The 24,418-nt window shown below is 36.3% G+C and overlaps 4 protein-coding genes and 1 long non-coding RNA gene across 14 annotated transcripts; 4 read left to right on the top strand and 1 right to left on the bottom strand.

Moving 5' to 3' along the window:
* The first annotated feature begins 690 nt into the window (after positions 1 to 690).
* On the top strand, positions 691 to 7,794 carry LOC147405482 (uncharacterized). Its single transcript, XM_086433329.1, has 6 exons — positions 691 to 1,125; positions 2,181 to 2,663; positions 3,080 to 3,502; positions 5,642 to 5,689; positions 5,769 to 6,202; positions 7,201 to 7,794. The coding sequence occupies exons 3-6, from the start codon at positions 3,439 to 3,441 to the stop codon at positions 7,792 to 7,794; spliced, it is 1,140 nt and encodes a 379-aa protein (XP_086289455.1). The 5' UTR covers positions 691 to 1,125; positions 2,181 to 2,663; positions 3,080 to 3,438.
* On the top strand, positions 1,068 to 2,719 carry LOC147405483 (uncharacterized). The gene is made up of 2 exons (XM_086433407.1): positions 1,068 to 1,125; positions 2,181 to 2,719. Exons 1-2 carry the CDS (start codon positions 1,068 to 1,070, stop codon positions 2,717 to 2,719), a joined length of 597 nt encoding a protein of 198 aa, XP_086289533.1.
* Positions 7,674 to 24,418, bottom strand: LOC147405479 (putative phosphoinositide phosphatase SAC9). 9 transcript variants are annotated; one of them, XR_015175970.1, is made up of 6 exons: positions 23,421 to 24,177; positions 22,786 to 22,867; positions 21,194 to 21,332; positions 9,105 to 9,442; positions 8,901 to 9,024; positions 7,674 to 8,781 (listed from the first exon to the last, which is right to left on the bottom strand). XR_015175970.1 is itself a non-coding variant. In XM_086433235.1 (5 exons), exons 1-5 carry the CDS (start codon positions 23,480 to 23,482, stop codon positions 8,998 to 9,000), a joined length of 648 nt encoding a protein of 215 aa, XP_086289361.1. In that variant the 5' UTR covers positions 23,483 to 24,177; the 3' UTR covers positions 7,674 to 8,997. The 9 variants fall into 9 exon arrangements, 5 of the variants coding, with proteins under 5 accessions (XP_086289361.1, XP_086289360.1, XP_086289363.1 ...); XR_015175969.1 differs by having other exon boundaries at positions 8,901 to 9,004; positions 23,421 to 24,175; XR_015175968.1 differs by having other exon boundaries at positions 8,901 to 9,442; positions 23,421 to 24,176.
* On the top strand, positions 12,403 to 19,862 carry LOC147405480 (uncharacterized). Of its 2 annotated transcripts, XR_015175974.1 has the most exons (6): positions 12,403 to 12,417; positions 12,519 to 12,854; positions 12,949 to 13,137; positions 13,300 to 13,381; positions 14,614 to 14,674; positions 19,796 to 19,810. XR_015175974.1 is itself a non-coding variant. In XM_086433238.1 (4 exons), exons 1-4 carry the CDS (start codon positions 12,776 to 12,778, stop codon positions 19,845 to 19,847), a joined length of 381 nt encoding a protein of 126 aa, XP_086289364.1. In that variant the 5' UTR covers positions 12,714 to 12,775; the 3' UTR covers positions 19,848 to 19,862. The 2 variants fall into 2 exon arrangements, 1 of the variants encoding a protein (XP_086289364.1); XM_086433238.1 differs by lacking the exons at positions 12,403 to 12,417; positions 13,300 to 13,381 and having other exon boundaries at positions 12,714 to 12,854; positions 19,796 to 19,862.
* On the top strand, positions 18,710 to 19,304 carry LOC147405481 (uncharacterized). The gene is made up of 2 exons (XR_015175975.1): positions 18,710 to 18,975; positions 19,211 to 19,304. It is a non-coding gene; the product is annotated as an uncharacterized LOC147405481 (long non-coding RNA).

Genomic DNA, 24,418 nt, shown 5'->3' with positions numbered 1-24,418 from the left:
GGTGAGTATTTGTGATGTCTCACTTAAGTTTTCAATCTAATGACATGTCCCCTTTCTCCTTTTAAGCTCTATAATAAAATCTTCTACTTCTTAAACAAAAATTGGGGAATATTTGAGATAACACCCCCCCCCCCCCCTCCCCCTTTGTTTTCAAAATGACCACTTGCCCTTTTAACGTTGTTCTTTTCAGGTTTAAAAAAAAAACAAAAGAAAAAAAAAAAAAAAAAGGGGGTTAAATACGCTCATTTTCAGTCCAGCCTATAACTGAAAATAAACTCTTAATTTTTCCAACTAAAACTAGTAATTAGATTGAAAACATTGTCCAAATCCCTGGTAGAAAATCCTAGAATCTTGGAAACTGTGCCCAGCACAACGCTGGTGTGGCAGTGTGCAGAGAATCATAGATTTTTAATCTTGTGTCTCGAGGAAAAAAGTTATGATTCTTTTGTCTATTACCACGTCAGCACTGTGTCACGAAAGTCAGTTTAGAACAACTCTTATTATATTTATCATAACAACCATTCTAAACTGACTTGCCAGAACATTGAGTTGACGTGGACCATAAATGCTTTTCCTTTAGATTCGAGTGAAAGACATCTATGGTTCTTTGTGTTCTCATCAGCTTGGTCTCTAACATAGTGTCCTAAGAAGGCAGTTTAGCCTTTTTTTTTTTTTCTTTGGAAAATGCTGAACTGACTTCTTGCGTTCAACATTCCCTTACGTGGTAGTAGGTAAAGACTCAGATTTTTTGACTGGTATCTCAAGGAAAATAATTTATGGCTCTTTATCCACTGCCACATCCCCCATATGTTGAATGCAGTGTCCAAGATAGTCAGTTTAGAACAACTCTTTTTCTTATCATAATGACGACTTGATCAGACAATTCCATGGTTCGTTTATTATTATAGGTTAAAAGGTAGACTTGGAAAGTCTTTTTTTTAATGAAACTTGTATGACAGCTCATGACAACTAGAAAAAAGTTATAATTAATCAATCAATTAAGGGCGAATCTTGGCTATTTAAGTAGACTCACTCACTCCTCCACCACTCCCATTGTCGATCGCATGATGGATAACTCGTCTTCCTCCCAACATGATGGTCAAGAAGATTACAATATCAAGCATGGTAATGAAACTAAATTAATTTGCTTTAGTTCGTGATTGTTGAATAGTTTTCTCCTTGAACTTTTCTTTTAAAATCGATCAAAGGTATACTAAATCGATTATTTCCGAGTCGTGATAATCTGACTCTCCTGACATGCGGTGTGCCAAAACCATAGATTTCCTCTCATTTGGATATACAAATACACAAATTTATGGAGATGTGCGGTTGTGTATCCCAAGGCATAAAATCTATGGTTCTAGCATACACCCACGACTCCCTTGGGGAGTCGATTGAGTATGTCGCATGGGGGAGTCATATCATCACCACTCTTTCCGATATGAGTTGTGATAATATGACTAGCCAGGTGCCATACTAAATCGACTCTTTGAAGTGACAAGTTCTGGAGCAGTAGATATGTACGCCTCGGGATACACGATCCCACTTTCCCATAAAATTTGTATCCCGAGATAGCCATGTATCCCGAGGCATATAGGCCTACGGTTCCTGAATATGTCCACATCAGGGAGTTGATTGAGTATGCCACCTAGCGAGTCATATTATCGGGACTCTTCCAATATTGTGAGCTGCGGCCAGTGTGCTAAGTTCAAAAATATATTAGAGCATTGTTCGTATGTTGCTTACCTTTTGCTTCAATCTTCAGCTAGAAATTATATGATTCCCCTTAATTTCTAGATCAGTCTGACTAGACTTACTAAGTTAGTAAGGATTCCACCCTTATTAAGGGTCTTTGGGCTCACCTTGTGGCATCCAAAAACATGATGGGATGCTTAGGGTTGTAGAGGACAAAATTCAGTGAACTTTTGGGGGGGATAAAAAAAAATCAACCTTGAATTTTAATTTTAAATTTAAATTTAGGAGTTCAGTGGAAGTTTAGTAGCTGTCCAGATTTTAATTTTTTAAATCTGACTTTTTTCCATGAAATCAAGAGGGCTATAGTGTTGGGTTGCCAATGTGGTAATCCATTTTAGCAAAATAACTCTTAGTAAGGCTTAAAAACAGATTTTGAGTGAATGCTTGTAAGTTAATTTTTAATTTTCTTGATTATTATTTGACAGACACAAAGAACTACATTCCTCTGCACAAAGCCGCGATGAAAGGGGATTGGAAAACAGCCAACGAATTCTTGAGATCAGATCCGAGCGCGTTATTAGAAAATATTGAACTTGGTGCAAGCACAGCTCTCCAAATTGCAATACGTGCAGGGCACATATTGTTTGTGGAGAAGTTGGTGCAATCGATGCCCATAGATGCTTTGAAACTGCAAGACGGTGATGGTTTGACTGCTCTTCACATCTCAGCTACTTCTGGGAAAGTTAGTACAGCACGTGCCTTGGTGAGAAAGAATCCCGACTTACTACAAATATGTAACAATTTTGAAGAGCTGCCAATCGTTCTAGCAGCTAAGTTTGGTCATAAGGACATGGTACGGTATCTTTATTCCAAAACATGTGATGAAGATCCTAAACATCATTTTAGTCCTAATGAAGGCAGACGTGGTGTTGCGCTTCTTAACTATATGATACTTGCTGATATTTATGGTACGTCCTTTTTACCACAACCAATTCAAGTGTACCAATTGCAATGTGAGGCATAAGGATTTTACTAAGGTTAATGGCTAACATCATTAAACCATTTAATGTTCTTAGTAACATTGATCAATGGGGGTCATGTCTGAGGTAGGGTTGTCAATTAATAATTAGATGATCGACCTCATATGATAAAATTAAAAATAATAAACATCATATATTTAAACAAAATACATAATATTATTTATGTACGGGTTGTTTGTTTGTTTGTTTATTTTTTTTATATTGTGCGTATCCCCAGCCCACCTTCAACCAACCCCATTGATGAATCCCAAGAGGAGAAAATCACTTCCTAGGAATGTTATCTGTCTATAAAGAGGTGTCAACCAAGACTAACAATCCATTTTCTCTGATCCATCCTTGTGTAGATGTGGCCCTCCTTCTAATCCAGAAGCAACCAAGCTTAGCTATAACAGAAGATTATTGGCGCCGAACACCACTCCTCATGTTGGCTAAAAGGTCCTCAGCTTTCAAGAGTGGAAGTCATCTGGGACTTTGGCAACGTTACATCTATTCATGTTAGTCTCTCAATACATATCCCAACCTTTATATTTTTGTTTCTTTCCATATCCTTTTTGTTTGGAAAACTTATATTCATGATTTTAAAAATCATTGGAGATTGAGATGCCATGATTGATATGTGCTTTCTTTTTTTCAATTGTATTTTGTGTGTCAAGTGATTCATGTAGAACAAGCTTTGACTCCAAACCATCATAAAAGTGGAGATATGGAGAATCCCACATTGCGCTCTAGTGACTACACTTGCAGCTATTTGACCCAAATATATCAAGGTATGTTGTATGTCTTGGTTTTAGTGGTTCAAATAATTAGATGTATAATTATATTAGATTTTGTAGTTGGTTTCCTCTTGATCTGATTCGTGAACAAATTCTTGTGTTGTGTGTGATTTCTATTCTCTTTTCTACCTCATTTTTCACATAACAACCATCAATCATGGTTGTTATTATTGTTTGACCATTGAAAGATTGAATTTTTTTTTTTTTTGGAAGGTAACCGGGGTTTAAGTGGACCCCAGCCGACTAAGAAAAAACATTACAATAATAAGAAGAAGTAGAAGAATCATTATCTATTGGTCTCATATAACTCATCAAAGTATCACTGGCACAAAGAACTGCTAAATCCCAATGATCGAGTTCTTATTGCTCAAGAGCCTATGAATCTATATTGATAGAGTTTTTATTTTGAGCTTTGAATAGTGATCAAGCTAATCTTGGCTTAATAATGATCAAGTCCTTATTGCCCAAGAGCCTATGAATCTATAGTGATATAGCTTTTATTAGTCATCAAGCTAATTTTGGCTTATAGATACCAAATCATGACACAATTGTGAACCATCTAAGTTTTGACGCACAATATCCTTCCTCGTTTCTAAGCATGACGGTATGTATTATTGCTCATTTCTTTTAGATGGGAAAATATTTGATAAATACTTTCATCTTATAAACAACACGCAAAAACCGATGGATCTTCATCGACAATCATATTTTTAAATGGAAATTGATTCTGCAAGAGGGACGCAATACAACAGTTAAGGCTTATCATTTTTTCTAACCTTGTTTTGAAACTGTATAGTCAATGTTCTTATTAGATATATGGGTCCCGTTCAACAACAAACATTTTGGCAAAACATTTTTCAAAACATGGGTTAGAGGTTTTGGAATGGGATGATTTTTGGTGAGGATGATCTCCTCACCGTAGAGATCATCCTCACCAAATATCAGCCCATTCCAAAACTTCTGGCCCCAGTTTACAAGTTGAAAAATCGTGGACTGTCCATTTTTTGTAAACCATTTTTAATGGGGTTAGAAGTTTTGGAATTGGCTGATTTTTGGTGATGATGATCTTCTCACCGTAGAGATCATCCTCACCAAAAATCAGCCCATTCCAAAACCTCTAACCCATGTTTTGAAAAATGTTTTGCCAAAATGTTTGTTGCTGAACATTTCCCTAGATATATATCATATCATGGGTATGGCATTGGCACCCCTTCAAAGGTGTGATTATAATTATAAAGTATCCGTTAACAGTATGGCACACTTTTTCTTCTTCTTTTCTTTCGTTATATCTTTTTGTTGATAAGCACCAATCCTTAAGTCTTTTAATGAAAAAGCGCACATAAAGGAATTTAGACATTGGTTTTCCCAAAACCAATGTTTAAAGATCATACATAGATCAATGTCTAAAGTCCCATACATTTTGGCATGATCTCTTCACCCGCGAAAAACTTCAGTTTAGATGTCATTTTTTCAACAAAAAAAAAAAAAAAGAGACAAAAAAAGACTTTAGACAGTTGTTTTTAAATGATGTCTATAGGAATGATGTTTATTCTTCTAATGAAAAAGTGTGCATAAAGGGGTCTTAGAAATCAATTTTACCAAAGCCGATGTTTAAAGTTCATACATAGATTGATGTTTAAAGTTCCGCACATTTTGGAATGATCCCTTCACCTGCAAAAAGTACACCTTAGATGTCGTCGTTTTCAAAAATCGATGTCTACTTTCAAAAGTGAGCCAAAAAAGACTTTCGACATCGATTTTTAAACGATGTCTACAGAAGTGTTGTCTATCCTTCTAATGAAAAAGTGCTTGTATAGGGCTTTAAACATTGGTTTTCCCAAAATTGATGGGAAAACCGATGTTTAAAGTTCATAGATAGATTGATGTCAAAAATCCGACACATTGTGGTGTGATCCCTTCACCCCAAAAAACTGTACTTTATATGTCATTTATATTAGATCCTATGAGTTGAGGAAGTGTATTAGATTATAAAGGCTAGTCCTGTTAAATAAATAGGCATGATATATCGAATCACTCATAAAAGGAACATTCTTAAGTAATTTTTTTTCTCCAAGTATGCTTCTTTGACTAATTACTAACTTATATTAATCAAGCTTTGTTTGTGTATGATAGTTCTACAATGGTTGAATGGGCTACTTTGGAGTGTCATAAAGGAACTAGGTCTGTAACCATCACCATCACCATCGCATTAGCCTTGAATAATTTTCCCCCTTTTTCATTATATCTCAGTTGATTGCAGTGCCAGGCGTCAAGGAAGTTTATTACACGAAAGTGATGAATACCCAAGCCTTGGAACTTCTCCACCGCATTTGTACGCAAATATCTCTTTTGGATTTTCAATCGGAGATGGATACATTATTACAGTTACCAGTCGTATTAGCTGCAAAGAGTGGAAATGTGGAAGTTTTTACGAAATGCGTTGAAATTAGTCCTACTGGATTTTTGGCTGGTTACAACGCTCGCACCACTATTCTTCACACTAGTATCCAACATCGTCAAGAAAAGATTTTCAAGCTCATAAAACAGATGGGTGCCCTTACCATTATGGCCGAGAGATTTGATCGCGGGAATAACAACATCCTGCATTGTGCTGCAAACTTAGGACCTGACTCTAGACTAAATTCAGTCACTGGTGCAGCACTACAAGTGCAAAGGGAACTCCAATGGTACCTGGTGAGATTTTTCTCAAGTTTCCCTTCTCTTCATTTTTTTACTTTTAAAAGTTTTTTACGAATAATGAAATGGTATATAGTTATTGTGGTCCATGGTTTTAAAACTCATTTTGACGTCTCATCTTAGACGAGTTTTCTGATACGTTTGAGTCGTCTCGTTCAACAATGAGACAAATGAACCCTGGTTTTAAATCTCATCCGATACGTTTGACTTATCTATCCGTCTCGTTGGTGGACGATATCAAGATGTATTGGACGAGTCATCCCAGTTTTAGACGAGATTTAAAACCATATTGTGTTCCTTTTCCTTCCAACACCTTGAGATCACCAATGAGCGGACTTCAATTTGTTGTAGGCGTGACCTTGTTTGCTATTGTTTTTAGTTACCAGTGTTGTACATGCAAAAAAGTTTTCGATGCTTAAATTGGAAACCTCTTCTTATGATATTTCTTTCGTTATTTATTAGAGCTGCAACTCAAGCTCAGATCGATTTTATGCATCTTAACTTGTGCCCTAAGGATGAATGTTAACAAAACTCTTTATGAGAATGTGTCGGAGAGGGTGCATGCGTCTTGTCCCAAGATACACTTTTGTCCTCCCTTAATTCAAGCAAGGAAAATGTTGAACACTGCACTGAAAGGGGCGGAGCTAGAAAGGAGCTGGTGGGGGCAATTGCCCCCACAGAACTTTGAGATACCCTATATTTTCAACTAATTACATGCCTCATTTGTCCCTACCTCCCTCACCCCTCTCCCCATTTGCCCCCCGCCCCCCCCCCCCCCCCCCCCCCCCCCCCCCTTTCAATTTTTTGTTGATGACATTGCCTCTTGAATTTCTCCCTAAAACCATTCATCTTCAAGTTCTTCATAGTTTGCCCCCACTACAAGAAAATCCTGGCACTGCCCCTGTGCACTAATGTGGCAGTGGATAGAGAACCATAGATTTACCTATACAGTTAATTATATTTCTTATTGACTTTGGTACTCCATGTCATTGTAGGAGGTCGAAAAGATTTCACAACCTATATTGAAAGAAATAGAAAACCATGACAGAAAAGAACCTAGACTACTGTTCACTGAGACACACAAGGACATGGTTGAGAAAGGAGAAAAGTGGATGAAAGACACGGCATCATCATCCATGGTTGTAGCTACCCTCATTGCTACAGTGTCATTTGCAGCGGCATTTACAGTTCCAGGTGGCAATAATAATGATGATGGCACCCCTATATTTTTGAAGAAGAAAAGGTTTATTGTCTTCGCTATTTCAAATGCATTAGCGCTATTTTCTTCATTGACTTCAGTGCTGATTTTTTTTTCCATCATCACATCTCGCTATGCTGAAGAAGATTTCCTGAAGTCTCTACCTATGAAGTTGTTAATCGGTCTTGCTACTTTGTTCTTCTCCATAGCGGCAATGATAATAACATTTAGTGCCACCTATTTTATCATGCTTGGGCACCAATTAGCATTGGTTTCCCTTGTTGTAACTTTCCTTTCTTGTGTCCCTGTGTCATTGTTTTTATGGTTTCAATATCCAGCCTTTGTCAGTCTGGTTGTATCGACATATGGCCCTAGTGTCTTTGATCGTTAAAAGGATAAATATTTTGATTGTTGGTATCCATAAATGCATTTGTAAGATGATGGGCTCACAACGTCAAATGTACCACCAAGATGGAAGGATATTTCTAGTGATTCCCAAGAAAATTGGATTTATGATTGTTGCATAGCTTTAACTGAAGTAATTGATTCATGCTTTTGTGAATTGCATTGGATTGGCGGCATTACTGTTTAGATTGTTATCATCATGTTAGTTCAAAAACTACTTTAGTTTGAAAAGAAATTATGTTCTCAAAATACTAGAAACAATTCGCTTTCCTGGACATTGCCCTTGGGAAGACCATTTGCAATGAAATTTTTTTAGTACAAATTTCTCCGTTGTGGTTCCAGTGGCATACTCTTTATAGTCTTTGGTTTATTTTAAAGAACATACTTGAAAGCAATTAAAATAATAAATTGGTAATACATAATCTTGTTAGTCTATCTTTTATGTCTACCACGATTTTCAGATTTACAATATTTAAGTAACCCTATGTTAATGATGCATTTGAAAATAAATAATATGTTAATGGTATTGAACATTTTACGTCTAACAGATTTGGACAATATATTATTGTTTTGCTATTTGTACTCAATCTTTGAAGTGAATATAGGTACTTTTGTCATTAAAAAGTAAATAATTTGAATGGGATAACACTACAATAAATATGGCAATTAGGAACAGTTTATAACAATTCCTAAGCCAATATGAAACGGTTTATAGACCATCTCTCTCTAATCGAGGCGTCGTTAATGAATTTAAACGGCTGGAAGTCGTTCTAGATGTTAGGATTTGGAACTGTTAATAACCGTTCTAGAACTCAGCAGTTAGCAGGAAGAAAAAGTCAATCAACTATTAGTGGCAGCAAATGTTATTAAGCAGAAGTAGCACGAATTGGAAATACAGAAGGGTAACCTTATTGCAGTTAGGTATGAGCTCTTGTAATGCTCGCATCTTCTCATTGATCCTATCCCTTCGCCTCTGTTTGTATATGTTCAAAGTAAGTACTAGAGTATAACTCAGTGATTGAACAAACAAATAAATTTATTGTTCGGAAGTATTTGTTCTTTTTTCCTTTAGATAGAGTTTGTCCTTCTCACCCTTTCAGATAAATTATGCACTTCCGCAGCTCGGGTTCTCCTGGCACCAGTGCCACCTTGAGTAGTAGCTGGTTTCCTCACACCCACAGATTCTTTTTCAACATCTTGAAAGAAAATTAAACTTCTTCAAAAACATGGAAGAACATAAGAAGGGAGGAAATGAGAAACTTAGAAGAAATGAGGTGGGTTTACACTTGCTCTTACTTCACTATGATCCTCGGAGTCCTCGACATCCCGAGATTTCCTCTTCAAAGTGAGTTTGGGATCATTTGAAGCTCCCCCAACATTGTTTCTTGAGCATACAGAAGAAGATGCAACCACTGGCTCAACATCTTTTACACTATCTGGCCTTCCAATTGTTGTATTTCCTGTAAAACTGGAGGTTTGACCGAAAGCTTGATCTTGCAATCTAGTATTTCTAAAGGAATTTTCTCTGCAAATTGCTTCAGACTTCTCGGCAGAGAGTGACTTTTTGGGAGGCTTAACCACAGATGGTTTTAAATCCAGCTTGCCTGGCATCAGAACCGGTTGGCTTCGAAAACCTGCAACACTTGTGGAACCACTAGGCGACTCGATCAGCATGGATTCGATGGGTTTACTACTAAAAGTAGCAGACACTACGTCACATTGAGGTTTTGACGAGGCTAGAATTGCGCTAAAAACGACTGCTAAAGGCTGTCGTTCTTAACGAGAGTCAAAGGCTGTCGTTTAATCGTCGTTTCAATGATAAGTAAAAGTTGGGGTGCCAATAGCCACTCGAATTTTTTTTTCTCACCTTCGTTTACAGAAGTTCGTCTCATTCTTCTCTCTCACTCTCACTGATACACTCTATCTCTGTCTCTCACTCTCACTGATCTGTCTCTCACTCTCACTAAGTAAACTCTATCTCTGTCTCGACTCCGTCACTCTCTCGTCGCTCTTCTCGCTTTCTCTCGACTCTCTCTCTGTCGAATCTATCTCTCTGTATTTCGATCTAGAAGATCAACTCTCTAAGTTTCGATCTAGAGAGATAGATAACTCTCTCTCTGTTGAATCTCTTTCTCTAAGATCGACTCTCTCTAAGTTTCGATTTGCAAATTTTAGGGCAAAATCGATCGGAGTTTGATAGAAGGTTTTAGTGATTTGTTCGATCTCCCTCCCTTTGCTTGGTTTGTGATCGAATCTTTAGGTATGTTAAAGTTTTTTATTGAATCTCTGATTTTCCTTTATTAATTTAGGGTTTCAAACTTTTTCTTCAATGTTAAAGCATGTTTTAGGGTTTTGTTTGGTTCTGTTGCAAGCTGTAATTAGATCCCTTGTTGTTAACAATAAGATGGAGTTTGGTTATGGAGTTTTATATCATGATCTAGCTCTTACATCTCTTTAATTTCAGTTTTGAACATGAGTTCTTACCTTTCTTACCCTTCTTTAAGCTCAATTTTAGATCTGATTATCTTTCATATTCATCAATTTGAGATCTGAATATGCCTCTTTTTCTGAAAATTTTAAAAGATCCATTACTTTCTGAAAATTTTAGAAGATCTATTACTTTTTTCAATTTTGTTTGCAAATTTTTTTTTTCTTCAATTCCACTCATTAGCATTGGCTCTGCTCAAATTCAGTGGGATCTATGTCGTTTATAAAGAGATGTAAGAGCTAGATCTGATATGTAGGGAAGTTTGATCAGACAAAGTGGAATTGATCTGAATTATTAGTTTTTAGACTATAGTCTTGCACATGTATAGTTTCATCCCCAGTTCTGTTTGGGAATCGAAAGTTTATTTTAGATCAATTTGTGGTGTTTGTGTGTTGGAGACATGTCATCTTTAATTTCTTTTTTTTGAAGTTTATTTTAGATCAATTTGTGGTGTTTGTGTGTTGGTGTGCCAAATATTGATCGGAGAGGACATGTGAGTGCTGCAATGCTGAGATATTATGTAATATAGAGGACCAAATAAACAACATATCCATATTATATCTAGAGAGCATATTTGTAATTGTATTTCCTTTTCACTTGACTATGCTGGTAGCATATGTGATGAGAGGCACTACAAAATGCCTTATTAAACAAAGAACAAAGAAATGATGGCAGCATTTGTTTTTTATTTGTATATATGATTATGTGCAGTAGTTTATACTTCTTTTAATTACTGTATTTGTGTGTGTGTGTGTGTGTTTGTGTAGTGTTGGAGGGTTAATTGCTGTATTTATGTGCAGTAGTTTATACCTCTTTTAGTTGCTGTATTTGTGTGCTGTATATGTGGTCCATTGAATGTTCAATCCAAAGTCTACTTCATAGATAGGGCACATCCTGAAAATCAGACTGAGTGAAGGATCTTAATAGTTGCAGCTCATGCTATTTGAAACTAAATCGTAATGGAACAGGATTAAAGTATATATATGATGAATCCTGTTCCATTATAAGGCATCAATTCAAACCTGGTTGAGAATAAGCTACTCTATATATCTTGCGCCCAAATAACATTTCACATCCAAATAAAGTTGTCACTGCAACCAAACAATCTCCCTCTGATTAGTGCATATAGATTGTGTTTGGTTCCAATTCTTGCGCCCTTAATTCGATGGAACCAAGATAATAGTGATAATAATAGTGAAAGCAACCTCACCTTCATTGACTTGTGTATCGAAAAATGGCTAGAGAGAACACGTACATCTAATGAACAACGTCAATTTTCTTTAATTGGGATGATCTCCTCATGTTGCTACTTTTACATTAAATTTACATGAAACATCAATAGAAATAAGAAAAAGTCATTCGCTACTGACGATAGAGATTTTCCACAAAGTAACCTTCAATCTACTAAAATTATTTTATTAACAGTTTTCTTTCGTAAAGCGTTACGTTATCACTTAAAAAAGTAGGATTGAAAATAGGCTTCTTGTCTAGTTCTCATTTGAGCTATTTGTCAAGTAAGATCAAAAGTAGGCTTCCTGTCTAGTTCTCATTTGAATTATTTGTCAAGGGACGATGATAAGAAGAGAAGTACCAGAAGTTGATTTACACACAACTTTTTGATGAAAGCCTGTGTGTGTAAGGAGTTTTTCCTTCAATTCGTTCGGTTCGATGATGATTTTCAGTCGAGTGTTATGTTACTAAAAAAAAAATGTGCTAAGCTGATGAGTCAACAACATGATACCATGTGATCAACAAAGAAATTAGTAAAATCCAAACACTTAATTATTCCATTTTTTTTAATACATTCGACATCATGTCATTGATTGATCAACTATATGCACAGATTTTTTGTTTTGGTTTTTTTTGTTTTTGTTTTTAATTGACAACAAATTCCTATTAAATAATGCAGTTTAGAATTGACAAGGTAATTTATTTTAATGGTAACTAACCAATGAAAGGGTCTTTAAGGCTTTTAAATTTCAGAATGACAACACATTTTGGTGAGGTTGCTAAATTTCATTTTTGGTTTGTTGTCTCACTAATGCTTTCATGGCCTTTGTGCAGATAACAATGTCTGCTGTCAGAGAATGGGCTGCATCTTAGAATAGTAAATTTCTTGAGGTTAATTTCCTAACCCATACCTCTCTTCTACTGCCTTAACTGTTTCAAAACCTATAAAGCATTACTTATGTACTCTAATCCTTGAATGTTATTGCTGTCAGGCCGTTGCTGTAAACAACTTGGGGAAATGGAAAACAGCCACCCAAATGACTACACTAACTACAATCCCCATTACTTATCACCCTTGAGTATCTTTTACTTGGGCATATGCTAATGCTTAGAAATGTAAGTATCTTTTACTTTCAGTTTCTGTTAGCTTTGAGTTTTACTTTTGTCGTTTGCATATGCTAATGCTTGTAGTGGTTACCTTCCAATGTGATTCGTATTGAGCAGAGTATGCCAAACCATTTTCACCACCATGTACCTCAGCAGCAGCCAGACACGTCAAGTGTCAACTCGTCGACTACTTTGGATATTTACTAGCCCTTTTGATATTTGTAGGATCTTTCTTTATTGCCTTATCAATTGATTTTTTAGTCTTATTATTCCTGTTGTCTTTGAGTATTAATTAATGGCTTCTTTCACACATAGGCCCTGCACACAGTGAGAACACTGAGGCATCATATGCACCTGTTTCCTACTATGGCCCACCACAACGGGCACCCTCCTCACAAATACTGAGTCGTGGGTGGTCTTTTCCTCCTCCCAGAACATTGAATTATATGCACCCTACACCTCTTAGACCACCACCTGAAAATACAATCCCCAGAGCAAATGGAGGTGCATTATCTTGTTACTTTTAATATATTACTTTGTTGGTCTCCCTGCAACATTTTATATATATTTTTAGTTCAATTCCACTTAGCATTACCGCTATTGAAGTTATACAATATTGCATCAAGATTGTTTTGTTTAGTCTTTAATGGTTTGGTGTGTGGGCAGGCCAATGTGGGCAAGGGACTCTCTGAATTCTTGGGATCCTCTGCTTTCTTCCCGCCTCCAGAAAAGTCTCCAGACCTCAGCGGTGAGTTTACTAATTTTCCGAGTTTTCTAATTGGGTTCAGTTAATTATGTGAACTTGTATTCTTTGCATCACACGTGGTTATTGCATATGTTTTGCTTAGTAATGAGTAATGGTAGGTTACATTTGACAATTAACCGTGTACTGTTGAAATAATGGATAGAATGTATCTTGATTTGCTTCCCTTGCTCGGTGAGCAATTCAAATGAATGCCAATAAATTTGACAAAATTGTTCATGACAGGTTGTCACTTATTTAGTTTCTTATGAAGTTTTATTACTTTTGTTTCTGTTTATTTATTCACTTAATGATACAAAACTTTGTTGATGACAATTAAAATTTTGGTATACTATACTGATGGAGAAATTTACTCGATAAACCTGAGGCCTTTTAGGTGCAAAATAAACAAGTAGAAGCTTAGTCTAGATGAGATTTATAGCTGAGGTAATTTAGTTTCTGATGTTCATCTCAGACAGCGTTTCTGAACTCTGTTGTTGTTAGATTGATCAATTCACGTAGTTTCTAGTATCGAAGCTGTCACCATGGCAGCCAAAGACCAAGAGTGCATGTTTTGCATTTAAAATTTCACTACTGCTGGTTTGGAATGGTATAATTTGTTAGTGGTATTGTTTCACGTTCATTTTGAAGTTCATGTTTTCTAAGCATGTCTTTTTTTATTTTTTATGTTCCTCTTCAAGTGCTCAAAGAAGATTTTGTCTGAATGTATTTATATTTGATTCCAAGATTTGATATACTTTTTCACATTGGCATTAACTTAGCCTCTTGTCGCATAGAGTATGTGTGACACTCAAGCTAATCCCCTAATATAGCCTCACCTAAGAGTCCAAGGAGTTCCTTTGATTTTACTGTAGTAAATAAGTAGTGTTTTTTTGCAGCAATTGTCTCTAAAACAAGAGGTAGAAGGTCTTTAAGACCTAGACCAGTCAGTAGAGATTTTGATTCGTTTGCTTTGTGCTGTTCTTGGGTGGGGAGAGAAAAATGTTCAGGTACTTAATCTATTTGTTTATATGACTGAAGGGGATCTATGGGGGTTTTATGGATGCTTTAGATAACTTCTCTCATTTTTAGGGACATCAATTCTAGTCTTGAATATATCTGAACAGTAGCCATGATTACTTTGAACTTGCTTCTTTTCCTACATCCTTATGTTGTGCCCTTTTTTGGTTGTGTTTATTGACTAATGTATTCTTAAACAACTTTCCGTCATTTTTTAGTGTCATTGAAAGTTCAGTGGCGACCATTCTATGACACTTTGGTGAATACTCACTTCATGCGGTGAGTTTTCTGTTCTACCCTTTCGTTCTGATGCTTTATGTTCTTAAATAATTCAATGGGGATTGGAATTTTAGGATATATGCAATACTTGTCTTGGTGCACATGCATGTCAGTGATTGTATATTTGTGATCTGATTAGATTACCATATTCATTGAAAATATTTATTTATGACATTAAAGATTGTGATATTTGTTTATACTCTTCTGCAAAAACATTGCAATCTTCAAATGGCTCCCCCTATTGACACCAATCATTTTCTTAGTAACTAGATTGCTAAATAAGCTACCATTTGATGACGCTTGGGTTGTCCCGTTGAAGTAGTCTGCCCATTTTTTTTAACCATACAGTTGAGTTTTCTGGATACACCTTAGACTACTTGTCATGGTTGGCATGCCTTTCTTTGTAAATGAACATAAATGGTATATATAATCAAAAGGAGGGTGGAGGAGACGTACCTCCGACAAGGAGAAGGAAATTGAAGAACAAGCAAACAATGGAAGATGTGTTGGCACCAAACTGCTTGCATCGAAGAACACATGCCAAGATGTGTTGGCAAAACTTGCCAACACATCTTGATTTTGGGGTGACCAAAATTAGACATTATCCTAGCTTGTCATGATTTGTCTTTCAGGATGTATGAATATGACACTTTCAGTGTCTGAAAATTGCACATATTTGTGTTCAAGTTTATGATTCTTGGTGCATAGAAGAAACATTGTCTCCCGATGACACTTTTTTTTCCGTTGTTGCTATAGCTGTATCTTTTCTAAGAAGTTAAATTCTCATTATCTGTTTTTTTTTATAGTAGGGATGATCTAAGGTGCTTATCTTATACTCTGTATATGCAACCATCAAGCTTATTGGGGTATTACATAAGTTTGTTGGTCCAGGTGATGGTTTTGTTCCACTTGAGGAGCTAATATCTTTAGTTTATATTGTAAAGGAAAAAATTTGATACAATCCTTCCTTCCCAAACGGAAAATGGACATTAATTAATCGTTGACACCACTGTTGTAGGGATATTTTTTCTGAAATATGTGGCAGCGATGATTGTACCCAATACTGACTCTATCACTTTATTGTAATTGCATGAAGATGTGAAGTTGCTGAAGCAAATGGGAGTGGATGTGTATAGATTCTCCATCTCTTGGAGCAGGTTACTGCCTAGTATGTTCTTCAACTAGTATCTTGTGTGATAAAATTCTTAAATTGCAAGATACATCATCATGTAATATTCTAACATAATCACTTGGCAAGGCATTACATCAAGCAAAAGATAAAAAATCTTTTTCAATAGCATCTTAGACATGACATTATTCTCCATTAATGAATTTCTTTGACTTTTTGGTGCTTGTAGAAGGAAGGGGGAGATAAATCCAAAGGGCAACGAATTCTACAACAATCTCATAAATGAATTACGTGCAAATGGTGAAATTAATTGTCCTTCTTATCAATAGTAATTTTAAGTGTACTCCATTTTCTTAAAATTAAATCCATCTTAATTGAAGTTCATATCGTACCATGATTGTTTACTTAGCAATTGGTGTAGCCATTTTTAAATACATGGTTTTTTGTCTACCTCTAATGAGCTAGTATGCATTTGTTTTCACTTCCGCATGCTGTTTGATATGATTTATAATCTCATAAGCTTACTAAACGTGTGGAACTAATTTTCATTATTATCATTTGAGTATGGGATTTAAGAATTGTTTTGTCAAAGTTAGCTGATTATTTTTTGAAGTACACAGCCTTTCGAATATGATTGGCCACAGGGTTGGAGACACATGACGGAATCAAGCATTTGATGTCCTTTAAGTTCAATCTGGTTGTCTTTTTTTATTCTAATGAAACTGTATGTTAGAGATTCTGCTCAGTTATAAGCTTCATTTGGTTGCTTATGATGTACTTTGGTAATATTCTTCTTTCATCTCTTCAATTTTCTTAAATTTTTTTTGTTAAATGTTTTGTTCCTTATCTTTCTTTATTTTGATTGCTTTAGATCCAGATGTTGAAGTGGCTTTATCACCAAAGGATTACTTGCCACATGTAGACATGAAATGTTCGCCATGAACCTCAATGCTACTTTGTTTGGAGTCGCCACCATTCTTTTTTTGAAAATGGGTGTGAATGGGCACCCGAATTGATTTTTTAAGAACTATTTTTTCCATGGCATTGTAGTGACTCTCATTTGTTGGAAAAGGCAAAGTCTACCTAAGATCTAGGTAAGGAGGTTCGGTTAGAGGATGAGGAAGGTGTTAGGCACCCCATCCTCTCCACCAAAGGTGGTTACCTTGCTTGGCCATTTTATTTTGTGAAAACTCAAGAAAACAAATATTAAAATGCATGAGAATGTATGATAAGAGTGGTGTGTGCATTAAGTGGAATGTTCCCTTAACAAAGGGTTTTGATTTTTAACATGACATTAGGGGCATTCTATGGAAAAGAATGACCCATGTAGCCACATTAAATTTATGAATATGAATGTAGGTTTGAGCTTTTAGAGAGACTCCATGATGGAATTCCCTTGAGACCACAACCATGATGCATGTATGCATGACTAGAAACTTAGTGTTTCACCCCATCAAGAAGGTGACACATTTCTTCATCATTGCCATGCATAAGTGAGTGTGTGCATTGTGTACAATATGATGCATGAGATTGAGGTGAAAAGGACTTCAACCCCCATCCTTTCGATCGAACCTTAGTCCAATCTACCGGGGATGGGAGAGGGTATGCATTACATCCTAAGGCTTTCTAAAAATAAAATAAAGTAGAAGGTTAGAAGAAGAAGATGCAAGCTTTGAAATAGATAGACTACATGTTAAACCCTACCTTGTCCCTTGATGGTTTTGAATGAACTTGATCTTGAGAAGTGAGCTTAAGAGTTGAGTAAGGTGATTGAAGGTTGAGTGAGTTGAAGTTTAGAATATGAGAGAGTGAGTAGAAATTTGGGTAGAGTTTTAGGTTGAGAGATGGGGGCTTGAGAGCATGAGTTGATCATAGAAAATGAGGGTATTTATAGAATTTTTGGAGAACTTTTGGGGATAAAGTGGTCCAACCCTAAAAATAAGAAAAATGGACATGAGATTTAGGTTGTTTCTTTTTGGATTTTCCATTTGTATGAGAGTAAAGATGACATTTGTGAAGAAACCCTAAAAGCATTCTTTGATCCTTGGTTTTTTGGTAAATAGAGGTGAGAGAACAAAAGTACTTTTGGGAGGGTGAATAAGGGAGTGACATGTGTAAAGGTGAATTGGTAGGTAAAAAGTAGATCTTGGTTCATTTGTAAATAACAAATAAAGCAAGGGTGGAAGTATAATTTTGAAATGGGCCAATGGGAGAACAAAAGCACATTTGGGAAGGTGAATAGGAGGATGACATGTGTAAAGGTGAAGTGGTAGGTGAAAAGTAGACTTTGGTTCATTTGTAATTAACAAATAAAGCAAGGGTGGAAGTATAATTTTGAAATGGACCAATGGGAGAACTCTATGTATGTACTTGAAGATTCCCACCTTTTGAGGGCATAATGGGAAGTTCTCTCACCTTTATGAATTATTACCAAAGATCAAATAATCTTTTTGGTTTGACTAAACTTTTTGAGAAGGGCATTATTGAGTTTTCACAAAGGGAAAGTTGACTCTCCAATTAGATGATGCATTGGGTGTTGGAGGCTTATGAGGTATCAACATGTGTCATCTTGTGAAGGGGTGAGAGAATGGACTTGGAATGGGCTTGGTGTTGGGCTTGGATTGGGGTTAGGATATGGACTTGGGTTTGGACTTAGGAGGGACTTGGTCTTGGGTTTGGGTATGGACTTGGTGTTGGGTTTGGATATGGACTTGGGTTTGGGTTAGGACATGGACTTGGGTTTGGAATATGAACTTGGGTTTGGGCTTAGGATATGAGTGATGGACATAGGTTTAAAGTGGATTATGGACAAGGTATGGGCATGATATGAGATGCAAATAGTATGCATGTATGCATGAATATGATGCCAAGTGGCAATGTGGGTCCATTGAGAAGTTTAAGTCTAACTCAAAATCAATTCGAGGAAATTTGGATCTTCCTAACGGGTTCGTGCAAATTGGGGTGTCTACACCACAAGTAGATTTATTTGTGAGCTACGCATCAAAGGCTTTCAAAGAGATCAGAACTTACAGCTTCCCAGGAGAGGCCCTAACCTTCCAGGGGAGCTGAAGCAGTGTGACAAGTGCTCCAAGAGATATGCAATTCAATAAGACTGCAAGGCTCATTCAAGAACAAGAGAATATAGATGTGATTGTGCTACCCTTTTTTCAAGGTAATTTCTTTAATTTTTTTTTAATGAAAATTTTCTCTAGGGTTTGTATGTCTGTTTTTTCTTTCTCAAAGTCCCAACTTAGTTTCTACACCCAGTCCCAACGATTGCTAGGCCTGTGCCTGTGCGTGTGTGCGTGTTAGTTGGAACACATTGTTGGCATGGTGTGGGTCAAGCTAAAACTGTTTATGCGGTCCTCTTTTATCTTTATCATAGGCCAATCATCTTCTGTTTTCAGCTGGTTTGTACAGGTGGGAGATGCATAGGTAGATAAATGCACTGCTTATAAGGCTTTTGAGTTCTTTTTATCTATATATATATATATATATATATATGTGTGTGTGTGTGTGTGTGTGTGTGTGTGTGTGTGTGTGTGTATACTTGGTAGGGTCACATGGAAATGGCATAGCTTAAGTAGTTTTATGATTAATAATATACCAACGATAGTGGCTCTTTATAATACTTGTAGACCAATTGAAGGTACATTTATAGACATGTTGGGTCAAAAGGCATTGCAAGGAAACAAGAAGCATTGGTCTGTTGGACCATTCAATCCAGTATTCATCGACATCGATGATGAAGGGTCATTCTTGTTTTGGTTTCATTGTGATTTTATTTGAGAAAAAAGTGGAGATTGGCCTTTTTGAGAATTGTGATTTGATATCATTATAATCTACTCTTAACATTGTTTATTTTTCTAGATAGAATATATATTTTTGCTTTGCATGTTTGTCAACATATCGTACATTCTTTTGTCATTCAAGTGGATCTCTGATGTTGGAGGCATGTAGTTTACTTTTGAATCAATTTCATTGCTTTGCAGGATCAGGTTGTCCCTTTTTGAAGCAATTTCCATTATTCAAGTGGATTGCTAGTTAGATTTATGAAAGTTGAAGATGAGGGGCATTTGGGTCTTTTTATGTTGTTAGTGGGGGGGGGTCTAGGTCATTAATTTCAAAATATAGGGGTATTTCTAATATTTAGTAACATGTGAGGGTGGCAGGTGTAAAATAATATATTTTTTTAAAAAATATCCTATAGCGACGGTCGGTGACCGTCGCTATATCTTTATTTGACTGTAGCTACTGTTGTTTTTTCCGACTGTCTTGGACAGTCGTTTTTAAAAAATCGCTCCTTTTAAAACGACTCTTTTTTCGACTGTAGGGGCAGTCGTTTTTGGCACATTATGACGTAGTGAGACACCTTATCAATACTTCTCATCCTATCAATGCCTGATAAAGGTGGATTGGCTGCAAAACTGTTGCTCTGAAGATTGGTTTTAAAAAGAGCAGTGGGCCTTGAGAAATGGGAGAAGTTGGTCGAACCCATGTTTTTACTAGGTTGCAAAGGTGGCTTCGTGGCTCCCAGACCTTGCTTCTGCATCTTCATGTTGGGTTGACCACCTGTCAAAGCTGGGTCTTGACATGGAGATTTGTGGGCTTTGTTGGTGTTAGAGGCAATAAAATCTGAATCTCTTGATCTGAAAGATGGAAAGGAAGTTTGGCATTGCTGTAATGGCGACGAACATAACGGACTACCCCTAGGCCTAGAAGGCTCAGGACCTACTCTCATAACTCTAGATGCATTCCTTTGTTCTGGATTTGCACCACCATGCACCGGAACCGAACGGGTATCCCTAACTAGCTGACTATAACTACTATTCTTATCGATGGTTACCACATTATTTTGCAATGAGAGAGAATCCAAACTAGCACCAGTTAATTCAGGGAAGAATTTTGGGATGGGAATGCACAAGTTCTCATAATACCTACATTAGTTGTTTGTATATCAAACTCCACTAGAATCTATTACAAACAAACATGCTCTAATGGTCAAGATAGGTGTCTCTAAATTTAATTCAATCTAAATAGGAGTTAAAATGAAGTTTCTAAAAATCCGCATGCATAGGACTGAAATGATAATTTTACTCTTTTCTCACGCTTAGTAACCTAACAGAACCTTCATGCAGTTTGGAATCATCAATATAAAAGCCAATTTGCTGTAATTCACATGAATATAAGTTTTACAGAAAACAAAATGAAGTTGGTGTAAAACAACCAAGGAAGTCTAACAATAACAATAACAATAACAATGTGTTGGTTCATCAAATAATAAGTTGTGAGGAACATAGACAGATTTAACAAAAAGAACAAAATTATATTAGATAGAGAAACTCATAATGAAACAATACTAGTAACGAATTAGATTTAATTCTTACTACCTGAAGGTGCATGGGTAACTCGAGGCTTTATCGCACTGAAAGCATCAAGGCGAAATCCAGCTAGCTCAGGTGATGCAGGTAACAAATACTGTTCCAAGACACGATCATCATCGGTTAACCTTTTAGTCTCAATTAGAACCTGAAAGAAGAAAAGAAAAGTATTAGTGATACAACCCTTGCACACAGATCCTAATCCATCCTCTCCAATAACATTTTGCTGAGAGAATCCATTAGTTATTGTTATTAACTCTTCATAGTTGAAACTCAATTTTATGCTCCCTATTACACTTGCATCTGGCGCTCCACCTCTGTAGCTTCCATTGTTGTTTCCAATTGCATCTGATTGACAAGGAGTGGATGTGGCCAACAAATCACATCCTTATACTACTACCTATTTTCTACCTAGGGTTTCGATCCTTTTCTCCTTCTACTACTACCTATTTTCTACCTATTTACCAGCTATGGTCACTGGACATCCCTTGCCATTCACAACAAACTAGAAAATGGACGTTCATTCTAGTATGCTCTCAATCTCTTCTTCCTCCTCGCTCCTCACCTACGTTCATATACCTTTCTTACATTTCCCCTATCGTCACTGTTTCATCTCATCTCTCCCCTCTGTCCCGCTCTTCTATCTTCCACTTTCCTGTCTTCACCTTCTTTCCTCTTTCTACTCCTCCCCACTTCCTATCTCTCTCTTTCAACCAACCTCACCAACTCGATTTATAGCTTGGGTAAAGCAGTGCAAACCCAATTTCAAGTTGGCTTTGACTGATTTCTCCAATGCTCAGACTGGGTTGGGTTGATTCCCAACCAAACTCAACCCATCCCAAATATTGGGAGAATGCTTTGATGATGAAAGACAACCAAAAAAGTCAGATTAAATTTTTTTATCAGAAACATGAGCTACAGGTATGTGTCCCAAATCCCATTGCAACACAAATATCGGTAATTAGATACACCAAACTCTAAAAGGGGAGGGCAGATGGGTGTGGCGATGCTCATTCATGTGTGGGCAATAACAATAGACCCACAACTGGCATCTCTATTGCATCCAGTTGGATTTCCAATCACTAGAAGATGGGTGCAGAATACTTTTGGGTTTCAAAGATGTCAGCAAGACACAATTACTCTTACGCATTTGTTGGGGTATTTGGAAAGAGGAATAAATGGTTTTCGGGGAGAGATCATTATTTTCTACTATAGAATCAGTCTTCATTCAATTGTAAACAGTCTGTCATACAAGCATAAAAAACATATACACCCCTATAGGTACATCAGACAAGAAGAAAAAAAAAAACTTCCTTAGCTACATGGTTTTGAAGCATGAATTGTTAGAAAAAAGAAAGCAACTTATAGTAAATTATACATAATAAGCAATACCCATTTTCACATGAACATTAAAAGACTTAAGAGGCACGTCATAAAGCTGGATTTAAAATTCAAAAAAAAAAAATTGCATTAAAACGAAAGCCATTCACCAAAACATGCATAATTAATAAGCTACAACAAAATAGTATATTTAAAATAAAATAAAAAAATAAAAAATCAAAGAACCCTTGATTAGAACTGAAATTGAATCACAAACTTACAGAAAAAGCAAAGAACCTCGGAAAAGAGAAATAATAACAACAGAAGGGTGTAACGTATGTGTCGAAATCACCTTCAAGAAACCTATAAATATTGTATATATTACTTGCCATAAATGGATCAACCCTATAAATCTAACAATACAATATCTAATGTCAAGATAAGAGTTGGGGGACAATAAAATAAATAAGCAAAGCCATTTTAATATGACTGAAACTACTATTACCACCTTTTGCTCAAACTTCAAACCTCAGTCATTTGTAATCTTCATTATAATTTTGAAACTGCATTAGCACACAATTGGCTCCACATTGCCAATGATGTGTACAACTCAGATGATAAATTGTACAAACATTAGAATCATACCTCCTTAATGAGAAAAGATAGAATCAAAAAAATGATAACAAGCCCACACACCCATGATAGAATTCAATATACCGCCAAAGAGGGGTTTTAATCTTGGGTTTGTGGTATTGCACCACAGAGACATTACCACCTCACTGAGGTGGCACATTCAAACATCATAAATTTATGACAAGCCCCCCACCCCTTCTTTCATTAAGCAACACAAAATTCTGATATTCAGCAAAATAGAACGAGGAGAAAACATGTCAAATTTCAAAGTCATGAAACACACCTGTACAGTTTTTCCCAAATAATCCCCTCGTCTCTCCTTGTCGATAACAAACTGTTATACATCAAGAAAAAGAGATCAACTACACGGATCTAAGAGTCACTAACAAATTCTAAAAAAATAAAGAGCCCACATGGAAGAAAACTCCACTTGATTGGGGATAATTTTAACTTTCATTTTATATTTGATGCTCCCAAATGTCTTCAAGATGCACACCAAATTAATTCTGAAATTTATAGTAGACCAATAATAGAATTCACTGTCGAGATGCACCCAATTTATAGGTATCAGTTATACGACTTAGATTAAAACAAATTTTATGCCACCGAATGGACACGATAGCTACCAATCTTATATTATCACAAAGAATAAACGTAGTGGGTGGATATCAGCAAGGAATGTGTATGCCCTTCTAGATGTTGGACTCCATATTAAAAAAAAAAAAAAGAAAGACGCACAAGATACATCAACGATCATGATTCAGTTGCAATCGATTCTAGGAATTAAGCCAGCTTTGCTGTATTTTGGACTAACATACCCTCTACTAGAATAATAACTCAAAAGAAGCTCAATTTACCACATCCAGCAATTAAAAGAAAATTAGAAACATCAAAATAAGGTCAAGAGATCTAAGATTGAATCCAATATAAATCAGAACTGTGAGATAATCGAACTAACAAAACTGTGGTTAATCACATTTAAAAACCTAAATCTTCAATCTAAATCCCTAATACAATCTATATAAAGAAAAGAGGGATTAGAGAGAATACCAAGCCCGAGAGGTCGATCGAGGGAGCCACTGAGCGAGAGAGATGAGATCGAGAGGTCGATCGAGGACTGAGAGAGAGAGAGAGATGAGATCGAGGGAGAGACTGAGAGAGCGATTGAGAGAGAGATTGAGAGAACAACTGAGCGAGCGATTGAGAGAGAGAGAGAGAGAGAGAGAGAGGGTTCGATCGAGACGGCTGAGAGTGTAAGAGAGAGACAGACAGAACTCTTGT

The sequence above is a fragment of the Akebia trifoliata genome, chromosome 3, assembly GCF_017979445.1.
Source record: "Akebia trifoliata isolate Shusen 1 chromosome 3, ASM1797944v1, whole genome shotgun sequence".
Classification (NCBI taxonomy): Eukaryota; Viridiplantae; Streptophyta; class Magnoliopsida; order Ranunculales; family Lardizabalaceae; genus Akebia; species Akebia trifoliata.
The sequence above is the reverse complement of the archived record's forward strand: the minus strand, read 5'-3'. Positions and strand labels throughout refer to the sequence as shown.

What these genes read in the sequence shown, in the direction of transcription:
- LOC147405480 (XM_086433238.1), top strand. Translation starts at nt 12,776, where the DNA reads ATGTACCTCAGCAGCAGCCAGACACGTCAAGTGTCAACTCGTCGACTA. An exon ending in AATCCCCAGAGCAAATGGAG is followed by an intron (nt 13,138 to 14,613) that starts GTGCATTATCTT and finishes GTCATTTTTTAG; the next exon opens with TGTCATTGAAAGTTCAGTGG. An exon ending in GTGAATACTCACTTCATGCG is followed by an intron (nt 14,675 to 19,795) that starts GTGAGTTTTCTG and finishes ATTGCTTTGCAG; the next exon opens with GATCAGGTTGTCCCTTTTTG.
- LOC147405483 (XM_086433407.1), top strand. Translation starts at nt 1,068, where the DNA reads ATGGATAACTCGTCTTCCTCCCAACATGATGGTCAAGAAGATTACAAT. An exon ending in AGATTACAATATCAAGCATG is followed by an intron (nt 1,126 to 2,180) that starts GTAATGAAACTA and finishes ATTATTTGACAG; the next exon opens with ACACAAAGAACTACATTCCT.
- LOC147405482 (XM_086433329.1), top strand. Translation starts at nt 3,439, where the DNA reads ATGGAGAATCCCACATTGCGCTCTAGTGACTACACTTGCAGCTATTTG. An exon ending in GAGTGTCATAAAGGAACTAG is followed by an intron (nt 5,690 to 5,768) that starts GTCTGTAACCAT and finishes AGTTGATTGCAG; the next exon opens with TGCCAGGCGTCAAGGAAGTT. An exon ending in GGGAACTCCAATGGTACCTG is followed by an intron (nt 6,203 to 7,200) that starts GTGAGATTTTTC and finishes ATGTCATTGTAG; the next exon opens with GAGGTCGAAAAGATTTCACA.
- LOC147405479 (XM_086433233.1), bottom strand. Translation starts at nt 23,482, where the DNA reads ATGTATAACAGTTTGTTATCGACAAGGAGAGACGAGGGGATTATTTGG. An exon ending in CGAGGTTCTTTGCTTTTTCT is followed by an intron (nt 21,333 to 22,785) that starts GTAAGTTTGTGA and finishes TTCTTCTTTCAG; the next exon opens with GTTCTAATTGAGACTAAAAG. An exon ending in AGTTACCCATGCACCTTCAG is followed by an intron (nt 9,443 to 21,193) that starts GTAGTAAGAATT and finishes CAAGTGTTGCAG; the next exon opens with GTTTTCGAAGCCAACCGGTT.